This window comes from Pongo abelii, chromosome 18 (genome assembly GCF_028885655.2).
Source record: "Pongo abelii isolate AG06213 chromosome 18, NHGRI_mPonAbe1-v2.0_pri, whole genome shotgun sequence".
NCBI classification, from domain to species: Eukaryota; Metazoa; Chordata; class Mammalia; order Primates; family Hominidae; genus Pongo; species Pongo abelii.
The window spans coordinates 31,320,641-31,340,365 of NC_072003.2; the positions used below are offsets into that span (position 1 = coordinate 31,320,641).

Consider the following 19,725-nt stretch of genomic DNA (forward strand, 5'->3'; position numbering starts at 1 on the left):
CACAACCCCTGCTAGTTTCTTTCCCCTTCCGTGGATTGAGTTCTCATCATACTTATAAATACCTCCAAGTGTGTACCTGCTTATTGTTCGTTGATGCCCCCGTCCCCGCCCTGAGATCATAAATTCCAGGAAGGCATTTGGTCTTTGTTCACTACTATATCCCCTTCATGTGCTTAGTGTTCAACAAATAGTTTACTTGAATAAAGGCATGAATCTCCTTTGCAGTAACAACCCAATAAATCTCTAGATAAATGAAGCACTATACAAAACAAAACTAAATGAAGAATTTTTGTGCCCCTTTGAGAGACAATCTGAGAGAAGCACTTTGGATGCTGAATTCTTTTTGAATTGCTGCATCATTAAAATGGTTTGTATGAAGAGCAGGCAGAACATTAGAAAATGATATTGTTCTGGAAAATCCTACAGTCACTGAGACTATAAACAATTTTCAAAGAACTTTATTTCTATAAACTGTATATAATACCCACTTCATGCATACCCAAGACTAGCTCAATACATGAAAATGTTTCCAACTTGATCACAGGATTCAAATGAGCAACAGCATCTCCCTCATAGCTTTTTGGTCCCAACTACTCCCTTCTGACTTCTAAATCCTGATCTCAGATCCACACTTCCTAATGTCTCATTAGTTATTACAAAGAAGGAACACACAAATTTTAAATGCATTTTCTATCAAACTGAATTCACCATCTTCTGCCCAAACTCATTCCCCTTCTTTCAACCCTGGCCTGAAAAATCTATCTGAGCCAGAAAACTGGAAGTCATTCTAGATTCCTCCCTTCTCTCCCCTCTCACCTAGTATAACTGGCCTACTGCCCCGTCCCCTGGGTGCCTCACCTCCACCCACCAGGTTGTCTCCTTTTGGCTCAGATCCTCTTCACCCTGCCTCTTTCCCTCTCACCTCGCCGCTCTGCAATCCAGACCCCAGCTAGCCATCATTCCACCATAAACATGTAGCCATGTTTTCTCCCTCCTCAAAACTTTTCATTAGCTCCCTAGGAAAAACTACGAATTGCACAATGGAACCCCCCAACCCTTCCTGGCCTGGCCTCTGCCCATCAATCTAGCCCCTTACTCTGCCACTTCACCATCTCACATCTCAGCCCAACAACACCAAGTCTACATGCTATGCCACCACAGCACTCTGCATATACTTCCACAATAATTACCATATTGTTGAGTAATTACTGTTTGCACAGCTATTTCCCCCACTAAATGCTGAAACCACTGAAAGCCTCACCCTTGTACCCCCAACACCTAGTACAGCACCTAACAGGCTTTCAAATACTGGCTGAACAAACTGCACAAGAGGTTAACAAAGAGATTAGGTTTTTCTCCCCCACTTTCTCCACCGCACAAAGATACAATATGTCTTATAAATATAAAGTTAAGTGAATGCCATAATCAGTCCTACAATAACCTCACTACTGCAGTTCCAAACTGCTAATCTTAAAAGTCCTCTTCAGGACAAGGAAATAATCACTTCAACAAACTATTCACAAGATAAAGTTTCCTTAGGCATATCCTTACCTGTAAAATGTTAGTAAAAAAGTCGTGGTAGAACATGGGCCAATCCTGACGTCCAATATCAACAATAACTTTGCAGAGCTTGTTCCGGATAAAGTAAGGTAAGGTTTTATGGTGAGCCAAAAGGAGTTTGGGCAGGCAGCTACGGATTTCCATCTTATCCTGAGATGGGACCCCAAGCCACATTTTATTGATCAGATTCTGAAAAACAAATATACATCTTTTAAGTTAACAACCTATACACAAAAATAACTGCTTTTCATCCCACAGGTAGCTATATCACTTCAATAAACAAGAATCCCTCTTTAAATAAAGGTTTGAGGCAATATGGCAATAAGAATAATAAAAGTATTCAAATCTTATGACACAACAGTCCCATTCCTAGGAAGAACTGCCAAATAACAGAAACAAAAAGCTGTACGTGCAAAAACTTTTTTACACCACTGTCTCTAATGGCCACCAAAATATAATGACAGAAACAACTTCAATGTTCAAAAACAGGAGAATGCCTTGGTGAATAATGTCATAACCACATGTGGGGATATAAAATAAAGTGGGGAAAAGTAGAATATAAAATAGCATGGGCAATATGATTACAATTAGATTTTTTTTTTTTTTGAGACGGAGTCTCGCTCTGTCGCCCAGGCTGGAGTGCAGTGGTGCAATCTTGGCTCACTACAAGCTCTGCCTCCCAGGTTCATGCCATTCTCCTACCACAGCCTCCCAAGTAGCTGGGACTACAGGCGCCCGCCACCGCGCCCGGCTAATTTTTTTTTTTTTTGCATTTTTAGTAGAGTCGGGGTTTCACCGTATTAGCCAGGATGGTCTCCATCTCCTGACCTCATTGATCCACCGGCCTCGGCCTCCCAAAGTGCTGGGATTACAGGCATGAGCCACTGCGCCCGGCCTACAGTTAGATTTTTTAAAGGGGGGCACAGAAGACAAGGATTGGAAGAGAGGTGATAAATAAAACTTTTTGTTGTTGGGGATGATGGTATTATGGTTATTATTTCTCCTCCTAAAATGTTTTTCTTTAATTATCTTTCCCTTATCAATGATAATAGGCAGGGAATAGTTACATGTTACCACAAATGACCTACCTACTTAACCCTAAAGTCAACCATCCATCTTACCTTTCTAGTGTGGAAGATGGAAGATGCCCCAAACACCAGACAACTACATAGACAGTATGTGGGACGACACCCCAGAGCTGAGCTACCCTCTCCCAGCATATTACAGCTCTAGTCTAGTGCTGATGATATGGCAATACAACTACAAAATCCTTTTCAGAAGAGTATAAAATTACTGACAACTTACCTCAAAAACTGTTAAACTGTACATCATTACATAGTCATTCCTAGTGCTGGAAAGAAAGTACAGGCAGAATCTCCAGGCTCCTATTTGCTGGGCAAAGTTATTAAGAAGCTCCTCTGGAAAAGTTAAATGGCAACAAAAGAAAGCTATGAAAATACATGAAATTAGACAAGACTGGGCTATCTTATTATTATTTAAACATGCCTCTCTGCATATAATGTAAATGATGTCAAAACCAGCGGATTCTTCAAGATAGAAAGAATAAATCATACAATATTTTTCTGCGTCTGAGGTGACCATGGACACTGACAATGTTTTCAGCCACCTAAAAGCCAATAACCTCGCTATGGATATTTCTCTACGCAGAGAAACTTTTCACTGCTGAAGTTCTTATTTAAGCTAATGTGTGGCTGGAATGTTCTAAGAGTACCCTTTCATCTTCTTAAAACTGCTAGCTAACTTACTTCCTCTGAATATGAGCTACATTCTAGGGCCTCACCATTCCTCTATAAATCTTCAGTGGAGCCTACATTGTTCACACACACAAAATGACGGCTAGAAAGGCAGAAAAAGAAAAGATTAAGACTAACTCTACAAAGATAGGAAAGGAAAAAAATGCAAGAGAATTCAAAATGGCTAACTCTTCATTTGGGTTGGTTTTATTTTAAAACACTGCCACCAAAAACGTGAATCGACCTGTGGCAAGAGCAACAATGACGAGTGTTGCGGCGAGTAGCCCTGTCCACACATCACGTTGGTTAGAGACGGTTTTCCTCCTCCTGAGGCTGCTGATGGCATCAGCCAGAACCCACAAGGCAGCAAGCATTACGGGGCTACCATCATGTTTCTGGACATGCTGTCCCTTAGTCACCTTGACCTGCTGCACTGGTCATGAAATATAATCCAAAAAGGGTAAAAGTGCAAAGGCCCACAACCTTGAGAGATTCTAGAAAGCCTCTGGAAAAGCAGAACACATAGCAGCTTCTTCTAATCCTCAAGTCATTGCTCTGCTAGTTCCCTACAACTTAAGCTAAATGCAACGAGGCAATCTCATTAAAAAAAATCCATGGAAAGGCCACGCACAGTGGCTCACATCTGGAATCCCAGCACTTTGAGAAGCTGAGGCAGGAGGACTGCTTGAGGCCAGGAGTTGAAAGACCAGCCTGGGCAACACTGAGACCCTGTCTCTACAAAACAATGAAAAACTTAACTAGATATGGTGGCAAGTACCTGTAGTCCTAGTTACTCAAGAGGCTGAGGCAGGAGGAGACCTTGCTCTGTTGCCCAGGCTGGTCTTTAACTCCTGGCCTCAAGTGATCCTCCTGTCTCAGCCACCTGAATAGCCAGGATTATAAGCATGAGCCACCACGCCCAGATGGCTATTTAAAGAAAAAAAAACTCAACAACTTAGGAGACTGTCAAAATGAACATGCTTTGGTGTGCCTGAAGCTTTAGCCCAGGAGGCCGAGGTTGCAATGAGCTATGATCATGCCGCTACACCCAGCCTGAGTGATAGAGCAAAATCCTATCTCTTAAAACAAAACAAACAAACAAAAAAACGAAAAAAGGCCGAGCCCATTGGCTCATATCCGTTAATCCCAGCACTTTGGGAGGCCGAGGCAGGTGTATCACGAGGTCAAGAGATCGAGACTATCCTGGCCAACATGGTGAAACCCCGTCACTACTAAAAATACAAAAATTAGCTGGGCGTAGTGGCAAGTGCCTCTAGTCCCAGCTACTCGGGAGGCTGAGGCAGGAGAATCGCTTGAACCCGGGAGGCGGAGCTTGCAGTGAGCCGAGATTGCGCCACTGCACTCCAGCCTGGCAACAGAGTGAAGCACCGTTTCAAAAAAAAAAAAAATCCAAGCCTTTTAATTTTAGATCATTTCAAAGAGGGCTCGTGGGGCTATGAAACCATGAGCTCTTAATGCTATGACCAAAGACTGAAGTTCTCTATAGGACGCCATAGCACTCAATGGTGCTGTTTTCCTGAGGAGACATAAGAAAAGGGAGGAAGCATATTTTTGTAGAGACAGAGTCTTGCTATGTTGCCCAGACTGGTCTCAAACCCCTGGGCTCAAGTGATCCACCCGCCTTGACCTCCCAAAGTGCTGAGATTACAGGCATGAGCCACCATGCCCAGTCAAAAAAATTATTTTAATAAAAATAAAAGTTAATAACAAATCCATAAAAGGAAGCCAACAGCCTGCCCTAATAATTAAGCAAAGGTTTCTGTGAATCCCCAAAGTGAAGTCAAACCAGACTGGAACTGAGGAACTCTGGGCTCTGTTCTAGACTCTGAGTCTGACCCCAAGTGAGTCATCGCTCCCCCTTGATGCTTCTGTTTCCTCCACTCTACAATGACCACACGGTCTTGAGGTCCCTGCTAATAGCGCTATCAATTTCTAGAGCACTAGTAATTTACCTTTGCTGGAGGGTGGGTGGAGTCTTTTGAAGAAAAGGCTTCCCTCCTTTCTCTGACCAAACTAGGAAAAGCCTAGAGTTTATCCCAAGACCGTAGAAAAGAAGCAATAAGTGGTCCAAGTCCACACACTCAAATAAAGCTACAATGACTAGGTACAAAGAGAACTGAACTAAGACAAGCCTACTGTATAGAAACAAACCCCTGGATTCCCTTCAGCCTGCACTCAAATTTGGCATCTGGAGCATTTGGCTACTTAAATCTCTTTTAAGATCAGATTAGAATATGAACATGTTCAGAACGTTCTACGTTTAATTCATGAAATAGAAGGTGAGCAATATTTGATTTACAAACCAAAAATTAAAAGAATCAAAAGCATTTCAATTATAATCTAAAACAAGACTTCAAAGAATACAGTAGAGTGTCAGAATATCGAAGACTAATGGCCAGGCACGGTGCCTCACACCTGTAATCCCAGCACTTTGGGAGGCCGAGGTGGGCAGATCTCTTGAGGTCAGTTCAAGACCCACCTGGCTAATACGGTGAAACCCCGTCTCTACTAAAAATACAAAAAATTAGCCGGGGGTGGTGGTGGGCAGCTGTAATCCCAGCAACTCGGGAGGCTGAGACAGGAGAATCACTTGAACCCAGGAGGTGGAGGTTGCAGTGAGCCGAGATCGCCCCCATGAACTCCAGCCTGGGCAACAGAGTGAGATGCTGTCTCAAAAAAAAAAAAAAAAAAAAAAAAAAAAAAAAAAAAATTTTTTGAGACAGGATCTTATGTTGCCCAGGCAGCGGGGGGAAGCCCCCAAAAGTAATACCAGTTACGGGATTTCTGGGCACTATTAGGTTCAGATCAGACCTCTGCACAGCAAAACATGTTCATTTTGACACTTTCCTGAGTTGTTACTGTTTCTCTTTAAATAACCATCCAGGCGCAGTGGCTCCAGCTTATAATCCCAGCTATTCAGGAGGCTGAGATGGGAAGATCACTTGAGGCCAGGAGTTCAAGACCAGCCTGGGCAACATAGCAAGACTCTGTCCCACCCCACCCTAGACCCCCCCACCAAAAAGTCGCAGGCTTCTTATATAAAAGTCCAACAACATTGCTGAAATTAAGATCCACAGTGATGGATTTTCTTTCCTTTGGTCAAGTGGAGGGGTTTCCCCAGCCACCAGCCAACAGAACCAGAGCAAAAAGAGCAAGAATTCAAGTGGAAAGCACGCAGACTTGACCAGTCACAGCTACGAACAACTCCTTCCTCCCGACCAGGGCCTCCTCATTATAAATTCCTCTTTACAAGTCAACGCTCCACTTACCTATCTCACGTTTTCTTTCATTGGTCGTACAATCGTGAAAAAATTCTGTCATCAGACTTTCCAATGCCCTGAGAGAGGCTTCTTCAGATGCCTAACAAAGGAATTTGAAAAAAAATCAATACGCTGCATCTTCAGTTCCACTGTTCCTCAGTTCCTTCTAGGTCACATTCAACAGCAAGAGCAATTTACTTCCTCAAAATCTTGGTTCAACATTCTTCAAATGCATGGTATACGCCAGAAAAAACTGAAGGGAATTTCCCAGCTGGCTCAAAACCCAACGTTGTTGTTGCATCCTCTATAAATTCATGCTACTGTGCAGCTGATTTTCAATTATGTATGCTAAGGAAAGGGGAAATTCAAAATTCAACTCTGGAATAATGGTTGAAAGCAAATTAGTCCCTGGCCCTTCCTGAATGGGCAGAGCAGGGAGATTCAAGAAGGCCAGAACTCCTCATAGACTATCCATCCCTGATACATTTCCCCTGTGTCTGAATAATTTGCCATATTTTGATTCACAGCACTTATATCAAACAGCTTCATGGATTCTCAGGGGTTTTGGGGGGTAACCAAGGAGAGCTGTTTTTTTTTTTTTAAGATACAGGGTCTCTGCCCAGGCTGGAGTATAGTGGTGCAATCATAGCTCACTGTAGCCTTGAATTCCTGGGCTCAAGCGATCTTCCCATCCCAGCCACCCAAAGCCATGGGACTACAAGTGTGAGTCACTCACTGCAACTGGCCATGGATTCTTGGAGGTTTCTGAAGGCATTCCAGGAGTCATACAGTCAATTCTCAATCTCACGTGAGCAGCCAACAGAGATTAAAGTGCAGCTGAGAGCCAAGCTAAATAGGGATTCAAAATTAGCTCCTGTAAACCACAGGCCCACAGTGAGAGCCAGACTCTCAGCAGAACTGCTCAGGTTGGAAATGAGAGGAGAGGCAGCTCAAGGCCCCCAGTGCTCATCCCCTCCCTTTGGGGTTCATATGGAGCCCCAAAACCCACTTCCTTCATTCTTACTCAAGTAGGAGTCGCAGGAATGACCTTGAGTTAACACTCCTTCACACAACCTGCCTGCAAAAAGGTAACCATTCCCAAACCATTTTTGGGTCATCACTGGTATAATTCTACCTCAGACATAATCAAGAGCCAGCAGCAGTTCTGATTATTTAATTATCTCTTAAATTCTTTCTTCCTACCTATCTCCCTTCCCCATATCCTCTCCATCACCCATGGACTGAGACCTGACTATAAAAACTGCATTTTAAAACAACAAGCCCACACTCAAATGTGTCACATGTCAAACTGTAGTATACCAGAGGCCTCCGTCGGGTGACTGACTTTGTGAAGACTGAGGAACAAATTTTCATCTCTGTGGAAAAACCAGCACTTCTCAGTACCAATTACAGAGGCTGAATCAGACTTGATTCACAAGCGTGTGCACACCAACCAACACAAGCAAGTGCACTACACAGAACACAGGGCCACGTTCCTCCCACACTAAGGTCACAGGATGATGCATCTGCAATGACACCTGAACTGCGACACACTGAATGATGAATTATTGTACAATACTTTGAGCGCTTGTGAGTGAGAGGGACTTTCTTCCCTGAACTTTATACTTAGGATAAAGATTAGCCTAGACCCCTACTCCTCTTTCAAACTTCCATATCAGTTTAACTAAAAAATATCCTTGGCTTGCAAGACAAGCTGTTTTATTAAAAACTATCTATTTTTTCAAACCCAAAAATAAACTGAAAAGTGGAGCTAAAATAAGACTGCAATCTTCTAAAATGTTTCAAGTGTTTGTGTTGATCAAAACAGCCTCACTGTTCTCACTGACTTTATAAATAAATGCTATAAATGCAAACCTCTAAAATGAGTGTACATAATAAAAGAACGCCGTAGTCTGTTTCATAAATCGAGTCTGGTATGCCATTTCATTTGAAAAAAAGGATTTGCTATTTAAAATAAAAAGGCTGTGGGAAGATGCAGAAGAATCAAGAAAAATAGCACATGTTAAAATAAATCAATAGTTCTTCTGAAGCCAAAATGTGTTCCTGGAAACTAAGGACACATCTGCAAATCATATCTCTCCATAACTTCTTGTGTTGAATCATTTTAAAGTAGATCCTGGAGCAAACTTGAGCTTATCACATCCAGGCAATCAACCACCAACATATATTTAGTACTAGATTCTTGAGGAAGAGATCTGAGAAATAAATGATTACTGGCAAGTTCCTGATAATCTCCAAAAAGAATCCAACTCTGCCACCATTCCCAGTCCCATTTACCCTTTACTCTCTGCCCCAACCCAAGAAGTTACGGTTCCTGCAGAAAGTGGAAGGACAAAAGTACTCCTAAGAATCCCAGATGGGCTGGCCCAAAGGTACTGAGTTATCTCAGTGGACTGTTTTCAGTCAGTTACAGATGCAACTCCTTGTTCTACTCTTTCTCCCGTTCTCACTACTACACTTCACTAGTCTTAAAAAAAAAAAACAAAAAAACCCAGATGCATTCTCCCATTAAATGACGGCTACATGAAAAAGGAAGCTCCAAAACCTAATGGGGCATGACCAGGTGTTTCTCAACAAGAACAAATAAGTGCTGTTTGCATTTTTAATCATTTCTATATCTGCAACAATAATACCTGCCTCACAGGGTGATATGAGATCCAATCAGGCGATCCATGTAAAACTGCTACATAAACCCTAAGGAACTATCTAATCTGTAGTTATGGCTGATCTCATTTTTATTTGGTCTTAGATACCAAATGAAAACAGACCAAAGCAAAACAACAAAATTGGTCAGGCCTACTTTGAAACTAGAGACTCATGCCCTCAGGTTTAAGGGCTTTGTCCCAATCACATCTAGTGGGGCTTTTCAGACTAGATTTCAAAATGAAGCTATGTAAATGTATAAGCGGTAAAAATCAGGAGGCCGAGAATTTGCCAACATCACACAATCAGAACAGAGGTAGAAAAGACATAGAAGGCACATTCAAGGATACTGGTTCAAGGATACTGGAGAATTCCCTGGCTCCCATTTGGCAACAAAGCCACTGGAACCTTGGCCAGCTGTTTCAAGCAAGTGGTGAAGCCAGAAAGTAGATTGGGGTGAGTTAAGGAATTGACTGCAAGTGAGGAAGAGGTAATACTCCAAGCAGATTACACTTTCAAGTAATGAAAGGGACAAAGAACATAAAACAAAATCCAAGTGCCATTGTGTGGTAGGGAGACAAGGCTTCCATTCCCAAAGGCTATTCAAAAACTTTATCTCCTGCGCTGCATTAATTTATGAAGAACAAGAAAATTTATCTGACTGCCTCCTACCTTATGCTTGGGATTTAAGCCTCAGACAATCTTGACAAACTAAGGAAAGTTAAGATTAGTTTAAAACCAAGTGAGACACATTCACACACAAAAATTCCAGTTGGATTGTAGATACAGAGTATCTTCACACAATCTAGGGGTAGGGAAAAATTTCTTAAACAGAACACATAAACCACTAACCATAAAGGAAAAGACTGATAAGTTGAAATGTTCATCAGATGGCACAATGGAGAGAGTGTAAAAGAAAGCCACAAAATAGGAGCTATCTGCAATATGGAAACAGGGAACTCATATCAGAGCATAAAATAACTTCAACAAATCAGCAAAAAAAAAAAAAAAAAAAAAAAAGACAAAGGAGTTCAATTTTTTTGGACAGGCAAATAATTACTTATAAAAGAGGGTATTCAAAAAGCCTATAAATAAGTGTTCAGCCTCATTAGTTATCAGGAAAATACAAATTTGAAATAAGATAGTGCTACACATCTACCAGAATGGCTAAACTTTAAAAGACTGACAATAATAAGTGTTGATGAGGAGGCTGAGCAACCAGCACATGCATATACTGCTGGTAGGAGTATACACTGGTACAACCACTTTAGAAAACTGACAGCTAAACATATGCATATCTTATGACCCTGCAATTCTACTCCTTGATATATACCCAACAGAAATTTTTACATGTATACCAAACGAAAATATACACAAATGTTCAGAGCACTATTATACACAATACCCAAAAAGTCAAAAGAACCCAAATATCCATCACCACTGGAATGGATGAATAGTGATTTCTTGATAGAGGAGAATATTATAAGACAACAGGAATTAATATTGCTACATGCAACAACACAGATGAATCTCACAAACACAATGTAGAGTGAAAGAAACCAAAACACAACCTTTCATTATTCACTTTATATTAATCTTAATTAAAAAAAAAAAAAAGCCAGGCATAGTGGCCCACACCTATAATTCCAGCTACTTGGGAGGCTGAGGCAAGAGGATCACTCGAGCCCAGGAGTTCAAGGATGCAGTGAGGTATGACTGCACCAATGCACTCTAGCCTGGGCAACAGAGCAAGACCTTGTCTCTTAAAAAATAATAATAATAATAATTTAAATAAGTAAAACTTATCTATGGTGTTATAATCAGACTAGTGGTTACCTTGGAGGAGGAGGGATTCTGGTAATAGTCTATTTCTTTATCTGAGTGTTAGTTACAAAAAGATGATCAACTTTACGATTTATCTGCTTCTATGTAAATATATACTGCAATTTTAAACACTTAATGTTTTAAAATCCTCATTTCTAAAGTCCAGGTTGGTGTTATCAGACTCTTTAGAAACTGTATTTTACCTCTATCAGCACAACTATGGCTCTGGGGACTGGCAATAAGCCTGCAGGTAACAGCGTGAGCATGAGGCTCCTGATTTCTAGGAACCATCTCTTGTCTTCAGAGCTGCCAGGGTGGCAACCCCACAAGCCTATGCTTCCCCAAGAGTTACTTGGCTCACCTCAATAGCAAATGGCACATACACTTAAAATCCTTGGGCAGGATGACGAGTTAAGCTTGGCTCAGAATATACTCTTGGAGAGCTCTGCATAGATCTAAGACAAACCCAAGTTTTCTGTTCCAGAAACAGTTAAAATCTGCAAAGGTGATAAGCTTGCAACTGTGCCTGCCCTGACTTTATCTGCTCCTTTTACTTTGCTGCTCATGGGTCAGCAGTTCAGAGATCTATGCCATTGACTCATTCATTAAGGGACTACTAAGTCCACCAAGACCCATAATCACCTAAAAAATTAAAACTTGGAAGAAGCGGAAGGGTGACATAATTTGAGATCGCCTTTGCTTCTTCCCCATATTCTCCATCCACAGCAAACACCATCAGGTCTGCGGACTGTTGCTTCTCACTCTTTCGCAGGTTTGTACCTTCTCCCTCACCACTATTTCTACGGAGCCCTAATCATCTCCTGCCTACATTACTATAATTGCTTTTACCTGGTTACCAGGTTTTCCGATTCCAATCCAACCAGTACTTTACTGCCAGATAAATTCTCCTAAATATAGATTTTTCTGTCTCACTCTGTTGCCAGGCTAGAGTGCAGTGGCATGATCATAGTTCACTGAGGCCTCAAACTCCTGGGCTCAAGCAATCCTCCTGCCTCAGCTTCAAGTAGCTGAGACTACAGGTACATGTCACCACACCTGGCTGATTTTTATTTTCATTTTTGTAGAGTCTGGGTCTTGCTCTGTTGCCGAGGTTGGTGTTTAACGCCTGACTTCAAGTGATCCTCCCACCTTGGCCTCCCAAAATGCTGGGATTACAGGTGGGAGCCTCTGCATTCAGCCTAATTTTTTTTTTTTTTTTTTTTTTAAAGAGACAGAGTGTTGCTGTATCACCCAGACTGGAGTGCAGTGGAACAATCACAGCTCACTGCAGCCTCAAACCCCTGGGCTCAGGTGATCCTCCCCACCTCAGCCTCCTGAGAAGCTATAGAGGCACATGCCATCACACCCAACTAATTTTCTGCTCCAATTATTCTAAACCTAGCTTTAATTCTGGAGTGACTAAGCAACTCAGCTATTTGTTGGACAAATGAGAATTCAACACTCACTAAGTAACTGATATTGCTTAAATTAAGCCCCTGGGATACAATGATGAGTAAGACGGTCCCTAACTTCAAAGAACTGAAGGTGGCCTAGCAGTTACATCTTGTAGTCCTGGCGTACATATAAACAGCCTCAGAAGACCAAAGAGAGAACTAACTCTATCTGAAGGAAAGAAAGCTTCACAGGGGTGATTTGGGTTTTGAAGAGCAAAGAAGTTTATTAGGAGGATAAGAAGGAAAGCATGCCTGATTCAACGTCACTCGCCATAGGAAGCCACTCCAATCTGAACACTCATGGTTTCGTAAGCGAGTACCTAGCCCCATCCTTCATTTGCTTCTGGGACTGCAATTTATAGTTTAACCTTCATGAATTTTCCTACACAGATTACAGTACAGATTAGGTCATTTTCATCTTGTGTCTTTGTCTTGTAATCAGTACTACAGAATTTTGCCCTTGGTGCTGTTCTCTGTCATTTCAGAACGGCAAAATAGTTTTAAAACGCAGGCTCTAGGGTCAGGTTCCCCAAGTTTGAATCCAAATGTGCAGCTTGACCTTGGCCTAGTTATTTAATGTGTCACTGCTTCCTCTTGTGCACAAGTGGGGACAGTAAAAGTACCTAACATATTAGGTCATTCTGAGAATTAAATAAAATGTAAAATACATAGTAAACACAATGTCAGGCATGAAGTGTGGGCTGAAAGTCACAGTTCATATGTCATAGATATTAGGCTTCTCTCTCTAACCAGAACATCAACTGTCTGGAAAGATGCTCTATCTAGTACGTCTGTATTTTCTACAATATCTACCATGGGCTGGTGCTCAACTATTTTAAAGACCAAATTCAAGAGAGTAAAGGGAACAAGAAAACTGTTGGTATCACTTTCAGTTTCTCAAGAATACTGGTAATTCCTCCAAATTGAAGATACATGTGACTCTTTACATTTTCCCCTTTAAGGGTTCTGACCATAAGCAGACTTCTGCTCACACGCAGATTCAATCTGTGTTGAAAAACAGGAGACTGCTAACACTGAGACTGAAGGTGGATAATACGGTGCTTTTCCCTAAGATGTGGCAGCTAGAAGGTGGTTTCCTCAAACCCTGATTAAATCTATAATATGTTACCTAATAAAACAACTCCCTCTAAGCATAACCTTTTTACAAAATTAATATTGGGGAATAATGACTATTTTTTAAATTTTTTTTAAATAAAGATGGGGTCTTGCTATGTTGCCCAAGCTAGTCTTAAAACCCCCAGGCTCAAGCAATCCTCCCACCTATGCCTCTCAAAGTTCTGGGATTATAGGCATGGGCCACCATGCCCAGCCAAAAATGACTATTTTTTAAAGACACTTCTATTAAGCTTTTTGCCATCCTTTCCCAGAGCCACATTTTGTATAATCTACTAGGAGGTGAATCATATGGGTCTCCTATATTCAGGTTCATGGGCTCATGGATACCAAACCTCAAGAAAATGAGGACTAGTATCCCAGAGTCCCATTCAAATATCCCTGTGGCATATCTAGAACAGTGTCATTACCCTATTTGCTTGTATATAAAGGTTTCCAAGAAAAGTGATTCTATCCCTGCTGCCAACCAAGGTTAAAAAGTATGCAAAACATATCCAGTGTGTTACAACACATGCCATTAGCAAAGATATTCAATCTCATGTAAACTTTCTCTGAAAGCTAGCAGGATTACCATAGATGTCTAAACTCTCAGATCATCACTCTCACTTCCCTACACCCTTCACCACTGCAAAAAAAAAAAAAAAAAAAAAAGAGGGAAATAAATCTTTGACCTGTAGGCCTGCACACAAGTATGAAATGAAATACTAAGCTTAAAATAACACACGTGGGAACCAAGGCGAGTGACATCTACCTATCTCCCTCCTGAAGTCATTCAGCTCAAAAAGCCAGAAAGCTACAAAAGTGCATCAAGGAAGCCCTAGTCAGGAGAACGACATTCAGAACAAGGCTTCCTCCCATCTCTCCCTCCCGTCACTACTGGTCTTTTGCATCCCAGCCCGTAGATATTTTCCTTTTCCTTTTGTTTTCTGGAGGCACAGGTCTTGCTCTGTCGCCCAGGCTGGAGTACACTGGCACAAACTCTATCTCTCGGGCTCAAGCTATCCTTCTACCTCAGCCTCCCAAGTAGCTGGGACCACAGCCACACACCACCACACCCAGCTGATTTTTGTATTTTTTGTAGAGCTAGGGTTTCACCATGTTGCCCAGGCTGGTCTTAAACTTCCAGGGCACAAGGGATCTGCCTGCCTCGGCCTCCAAAAGTGCTGGGATTAGAGGCATGAGCCACCGCGCCCAGCTGACACTTCCTTTAAAAAAAAAAAAAAAAAAAGCACAGCATATTGAAGTGGAAATCTCACTTTATTCCTCTATTAAAAAAAAAGAAAAAGTGGTGAAGCCCACTAACCCTCCAGAGTCTAGCAGTCAGCAGGGCAATCAGGGAAGCCCAGAGACACTGGATGACTCGCTCAAAGACACACAGCCAGGGAGCAGCCAGCCAGAATCTCAGCCCCAGCCACACCCATGTGAGTTCCTTTCCTTAGCCTGACTGTGATAGCACAGGGCAAGGCCAAGCAGAGGGAAGACAGAGGTACAAATATACATTGATGTAATTAATTCTAAACATTGTGTACAAGAGTTGCAGGGGGGAAAGAATGTCTTCTACTGAAGCAAACAGACAACCACAGCATGTAACAGGACTGCTAAGGCTGGGCAGGCGCGCCCACCCCTCTATTAACACAATCTGGAACAAAGTCATCCCCTTGCATGAGAAAGGCTTCTTGTTTTCTTGTCTGCAGCTTAGATCTAGACATAACTTTGCATAATATCTTCACACAGACATTTAATATTTGATTAAAACATACACTCTGGCTGCATCTAAACATAATTTTAGTCATTAAAAAGCATTTTTCTGCTTTAATCTAAAACTACCATAAAGTTGATCGATGGCAGAACATTCCTCCATTATTTCTTGGGTTTGCACAAAGTGCCCAGTCAGATTGTCTGTCTCTTCCTCTAATTACTGCTGAGGACCAAGAGTTAGAAGCAAGATGACTGCTGGGTGTCTGGGCCAGGAAGTTAAACTGGTCCCACTGTGGCAGTGATAACGTGGAAGCAGCATATTTTCTCCCCATGGAGACCAGTTAGAGGAAACATCTTTGTATACAGAGGATGGTACGTTTTATGCTGGGAAACCTCATCCACGTAGTATTGGAGAATGCACAAAAACAAGACTCATCAATCAGCTACCAATGGAGAGATGCACCAGTTTTTTTTTTTTTTTTTTTTTTTGAGACTCAGTTTAGCTCTATCGCCCAGCTGGAGCACAGTGGCGCAATCTCAGCTCACTGCAACCTCCACCTCCCGGGTTCAAGCAATTGTCATGCCTCAGCCTCCCAAGGAGCTGGGATTTCAGGTGCCCGTCACCACGCCTGGCTAATTTTTTTTGTATTTTTATTAGAGACAAGATTTCATCATGTTGGCCAGGCTGGTCTTGAACTCTTGACCTCAAGCGATCCCACCCACCTTGGCCTCCCAAAGTGCTGGGATTACAGGCCTGAGCCAGCGTGCCCAGCCTGGTTTCAATAATTTTAAACAACAAATCTAAAGACTAAAGAGCATGACAAGTAAATGCTACACCTGACCACAGACTGATCCTGGACTGGAGGGAAAAAATGTTATGAAAGGCATGACTGAGCCAACTGACAAAACTGGAATACAGGTGGTAGTAGCTTAGATCAAAGTACTGAATCAATGTCCTATTAGCTGAAGATGGTAACTGTACCGTAGTCATGTGGGAGAATGCCCCATTAAGAAATATATGATATAGGGCAATGGACCATGACAAAGGCAACTTACTCTAAAATTGTTCAGAAAAAAATACATGTGTGTGTGAATGTGCATGCATGTACATGCATATACGTCTATATATACATATAAACAGGGAATGTGCAAATAATAAAGTTAACAGGACAAAATATTAACGGTAGGTGAGTTTGGGTAAAGGGTATGAGAGATCTTTGTATAACTTATTCCTTGAAATATTTCTATTTGAAATCATTTTGAAATAAACAGTTTTTAAAATACCATCCACTGGCCGGTACCCTCTACCTTGCTCCTGGCTGCTCCTAGCTAGCTGAGCATATGGGAAAGAGAAACGGAGAAAAGGATACAATAGGAAAGAATTATTCTCTCAGGTGCCAGGTTTATTTTCACCACGGTTACAGAGCCTAGATATTAAAATGTTTGCATCTACTGGTTGGGCAACAAACCATATCCACTAGGAGCTAAAATACATATATTTTATATACTTATTTATATTCCAGTCAGAAGGCTTAATTAAACAGCCAAAAAAGTAAACGATAAAAATAGTTATTCTGCAGAAACTGTCTAAAATAAATGAGTAATACAGCCAAGAATAGGCTCTCTCTTCACAGTCCCATCTGCTTCCCTTTCCCAGGTACATATCCCAGGAGGATGGATGTTTATATCTGCATGCCTAGTATTAAACTCAAAAGATACTTACTGGGCACATTAACACAAGGCATGCTACCAAGAAATCCTAAAACAGGATCACAGAATCTTAAGACAGAAGTAAACAAACCCCAGAGCACAGCAAGTCCAATCTTGTTCTACAACGAGGAAAATGAAGCCGAGAGAGAGCATCCTCCCAAAGTCAGCTAGCTGTGGGTCAAGTGAAGACACGGGCAGGCCACCAGAGCTCTTGCCCAGTGACAGCTCCTACACCCCTTGAGGAAGCACAGAGGAGTTCTGCTCCAAGGGTTTTAAGGATGATGAATGAGCTGGCTTTACCTGGCATTGGATGATATCAGGTAATGAATGAGTATGAAACTGATGAACCACTATAAAAGCATGCTGCAAATCTAACATGATGATTAACACTACTGCTCAGGTGAGTAATTTCCTTTCAGCTGCTATTACCACCTGTGTTATTTAAGAGCACGTCTCTTTTGTAAAACCACCTTCATCCTGAATTATTCCCAGGTAGACTTGGCATTTTAAATAAGTTAACATAACGGCTGGGCGCGGTGGCTCACGCCCGTAATCCCAGCACTGTGGGAGGCTGAGGCAGGCGGATCACCTGAGGTCAGGAGTTTGAGACCAGCCTGGCCAACGTGGTGAAACCCCATCTCTACTAAAAATACAAAAATTAGCCAGGAGTGGTGGTGGCGGACGCCTGTAATCCCAGCTACTCAGGAGGCTGAGGGAGGAGAATCACTTGAACCCAGGTGGCGGAGGCTGCAGTGAGCGGAGCTTGTGCCACTGCACTCCAGCCTGGGTGACAGAGCGAGACCCCGTCTCAAAAAAAAAAAAAAAGTTATAATATTATTTGACTTTGGTAAAAATCTCTAGACTGCATTACTACTGGGAACTGGGGTAGCATAATCATCCCCTCCAGGTTCCACCCAGTTGCTATAAAGTCTCAAGAAAGCAAGAGCAAACCAAAGTCTACCATCCTCTTTGTCAATGGCAAAGCTGCAACGCCTCGCCCTTCCCATTTCTAGCTGGCCTTACCACCCGCCTCCAGACCTAGGGACAAAGAATGGTGCTAGCCGCAAAAGGACAGGCTTCTCTTAAGGGTAAGCAGGGGAGAGAGTTCAAGCACAAAGCCAGGCAGTGTTCTGATGCAGTGACCTCACACCTGGTAGATGTGGACCAATGGAGTGAGGCTCTCCCCGGTGCACCAATCAGATAAATCACTCCTATGGAAAGGAAGAAATGAGAGGGTAGAGACAGGACCAGAAGAATGTGCCCCAATACTGCTCCCACTTGGTGTGCAGTCAACAACCCCCTGAATGTAGGCTAAAGCAAGAACGAGGAGATACAGGAAGGTTACCCTCTACACAAGCAATGAGAAAACTAACAGGTTTGTTTTACTGAGTCTAGTCTGTGGAACTGTGGGCAAACCCCGCAAGCTCCTGGAGCATTCTTCATCCGTATTGGCTGATACAGTCACCTCTCCCTCACTGTAAGTTCTTCTTACGTAAACTCCATGTGTGGGTCTGCTTTTATAAAGGCAAAGTCCCCCTAAGTTGCCACCAGCTTGTCCCTCTGAATACACCTAGTGCCACCTTTATACTTTTTTTAAATTCATGTTCAGTCACATTCCTCAAAGGCTCTCAAAATATCACTGCTAATTGCCAAAGGGTCCTTAAGTATCCCTGCAAATATAGATAATGTTGCCGGGGTAGCAACTGCTGGGGGATCTCTGAGGGCACTGCATTACGCAGGAAGTGTGGGGGCGCTGCACAAGCAGAGATCTGTGTCAGGAGGAAGTGACTCTTCATGGCCAATATGTTCTCAATGCTCCTCCCATCCCCGCAGATCATTACTAGCCACAAAGGGCCACAAAGGGAGAAGACGCTGCAAAGCAACTCTCTAACCAGGGACTCTCATGTGCCCGGGTTCCACTAATAAACTAAAATTTGTACAATATAAAAAACTACATTGTAATACTGAAACTATACACAGTTCCATCCCTCCACCCCACTGGCGAGGCACTGGATTAGAAAGGCAAAACAGTGGTAGTGGTGGCTGTGGTGGCAGTGAGCAGCAGGAAAGCAGATGGCGCCTTTCTGGAGGGAGTCGGTGCACAGGTGAAATGAAAACAGGTACTCGGCCAAGGACCTTGGCCTTGCTCACATCCCTGGATAGTGAAGATGATGACTCTACATGGGGTTTTCCATGAGCCTTCAATCCCCGCACAGCAAGCACGCATTACCCATCCCACGATTCTCAACCAATTTTGCTAGAAGTGACTCAGTCCGTCTGCCAGCTCTGCCCCGTCTACAGGCACCAGCACAAAGCCAAGACTGACCAGAAATCCAACACCCTTCTTCCTGGGCCCTTCCACCCCCAACAGGTGGCTGGGTACGCTTGTCCTGGGAATGCCTTAGTATGAACTGAAGGGTGTGGGCTGTGGAATCAGGGCAGGTCGCATCTGATGATGACTTCCTGATTACTTATCTGCATGCCCCTGAGCAAATTACCTAACCTCTCGGAGCTCAAGTTTCTTCACGTGCAAAACGAACTTTCAACAGTACTCCCCCTCACCAAGTAGCTGTGGGAATGACATCAATGGATGTAAATCCCTTAGCACCCTCATCCATAAATGAGCAAAACTATTTCACTAGATAT

The 19,725-nt window shown here is 42.5% G+C and overlaps 1 protein-coding gene and 1 non-coding gene across 13 annotated transcripts in view; one reads left to right on the forward strand and one right to left on the reverse strand.

The window, feature by feature from the left end:
* XPO6 (exportin 6) overlaps positions 1-19,725 on the reverse strand; it is a 114,263-nt gene that overhangs the window by 76,805 nt on the left and 17,733 nt on the right. For 6 of the 12 annotated variants that reach the window (XM_054533696.2, XM_054533694.2, XM_054533695.2 and 3 more), the window contains 4 exons: positions 7,332-7,444; positions 6,605-6,695; positions 2,866-2,978; positions 1,552-1,749 (listed from right to left, as the gene is read on the reverse strand). In XM_054533696.2, coding sequence (XP_054389671.1) covers positions 1,552-1,749; positions 2,866-2,978; positions 6,605-6,695; positions 7,332-7,382 — 453 coding nt within the window. In that variant the 5' untranslated portion in view covers positions 7,383-7,444. Of the gene's footprint in view, positions 1-1,551; positions 1,750-2,865; positions 2,979-6,604; positions 6,696-7,331; positions 7,445-19,725 lie in introns of those variants that run through there. The other 6 variants (XM_002826268.6, XM_054533697.2, XM_054533699.2 and 3 more) reach the window with 3 other exon arrangements.
* LOC112129470 (small nucleolar RNA SNORA25) lies at positions 4,742-4,867 on the forward strand. Its single transcript, XR_002911870.1, has one exon. It is a non-coding gene; the product is annotated as a small nucleolar RNA SNORA25 (small nucleolar RNA).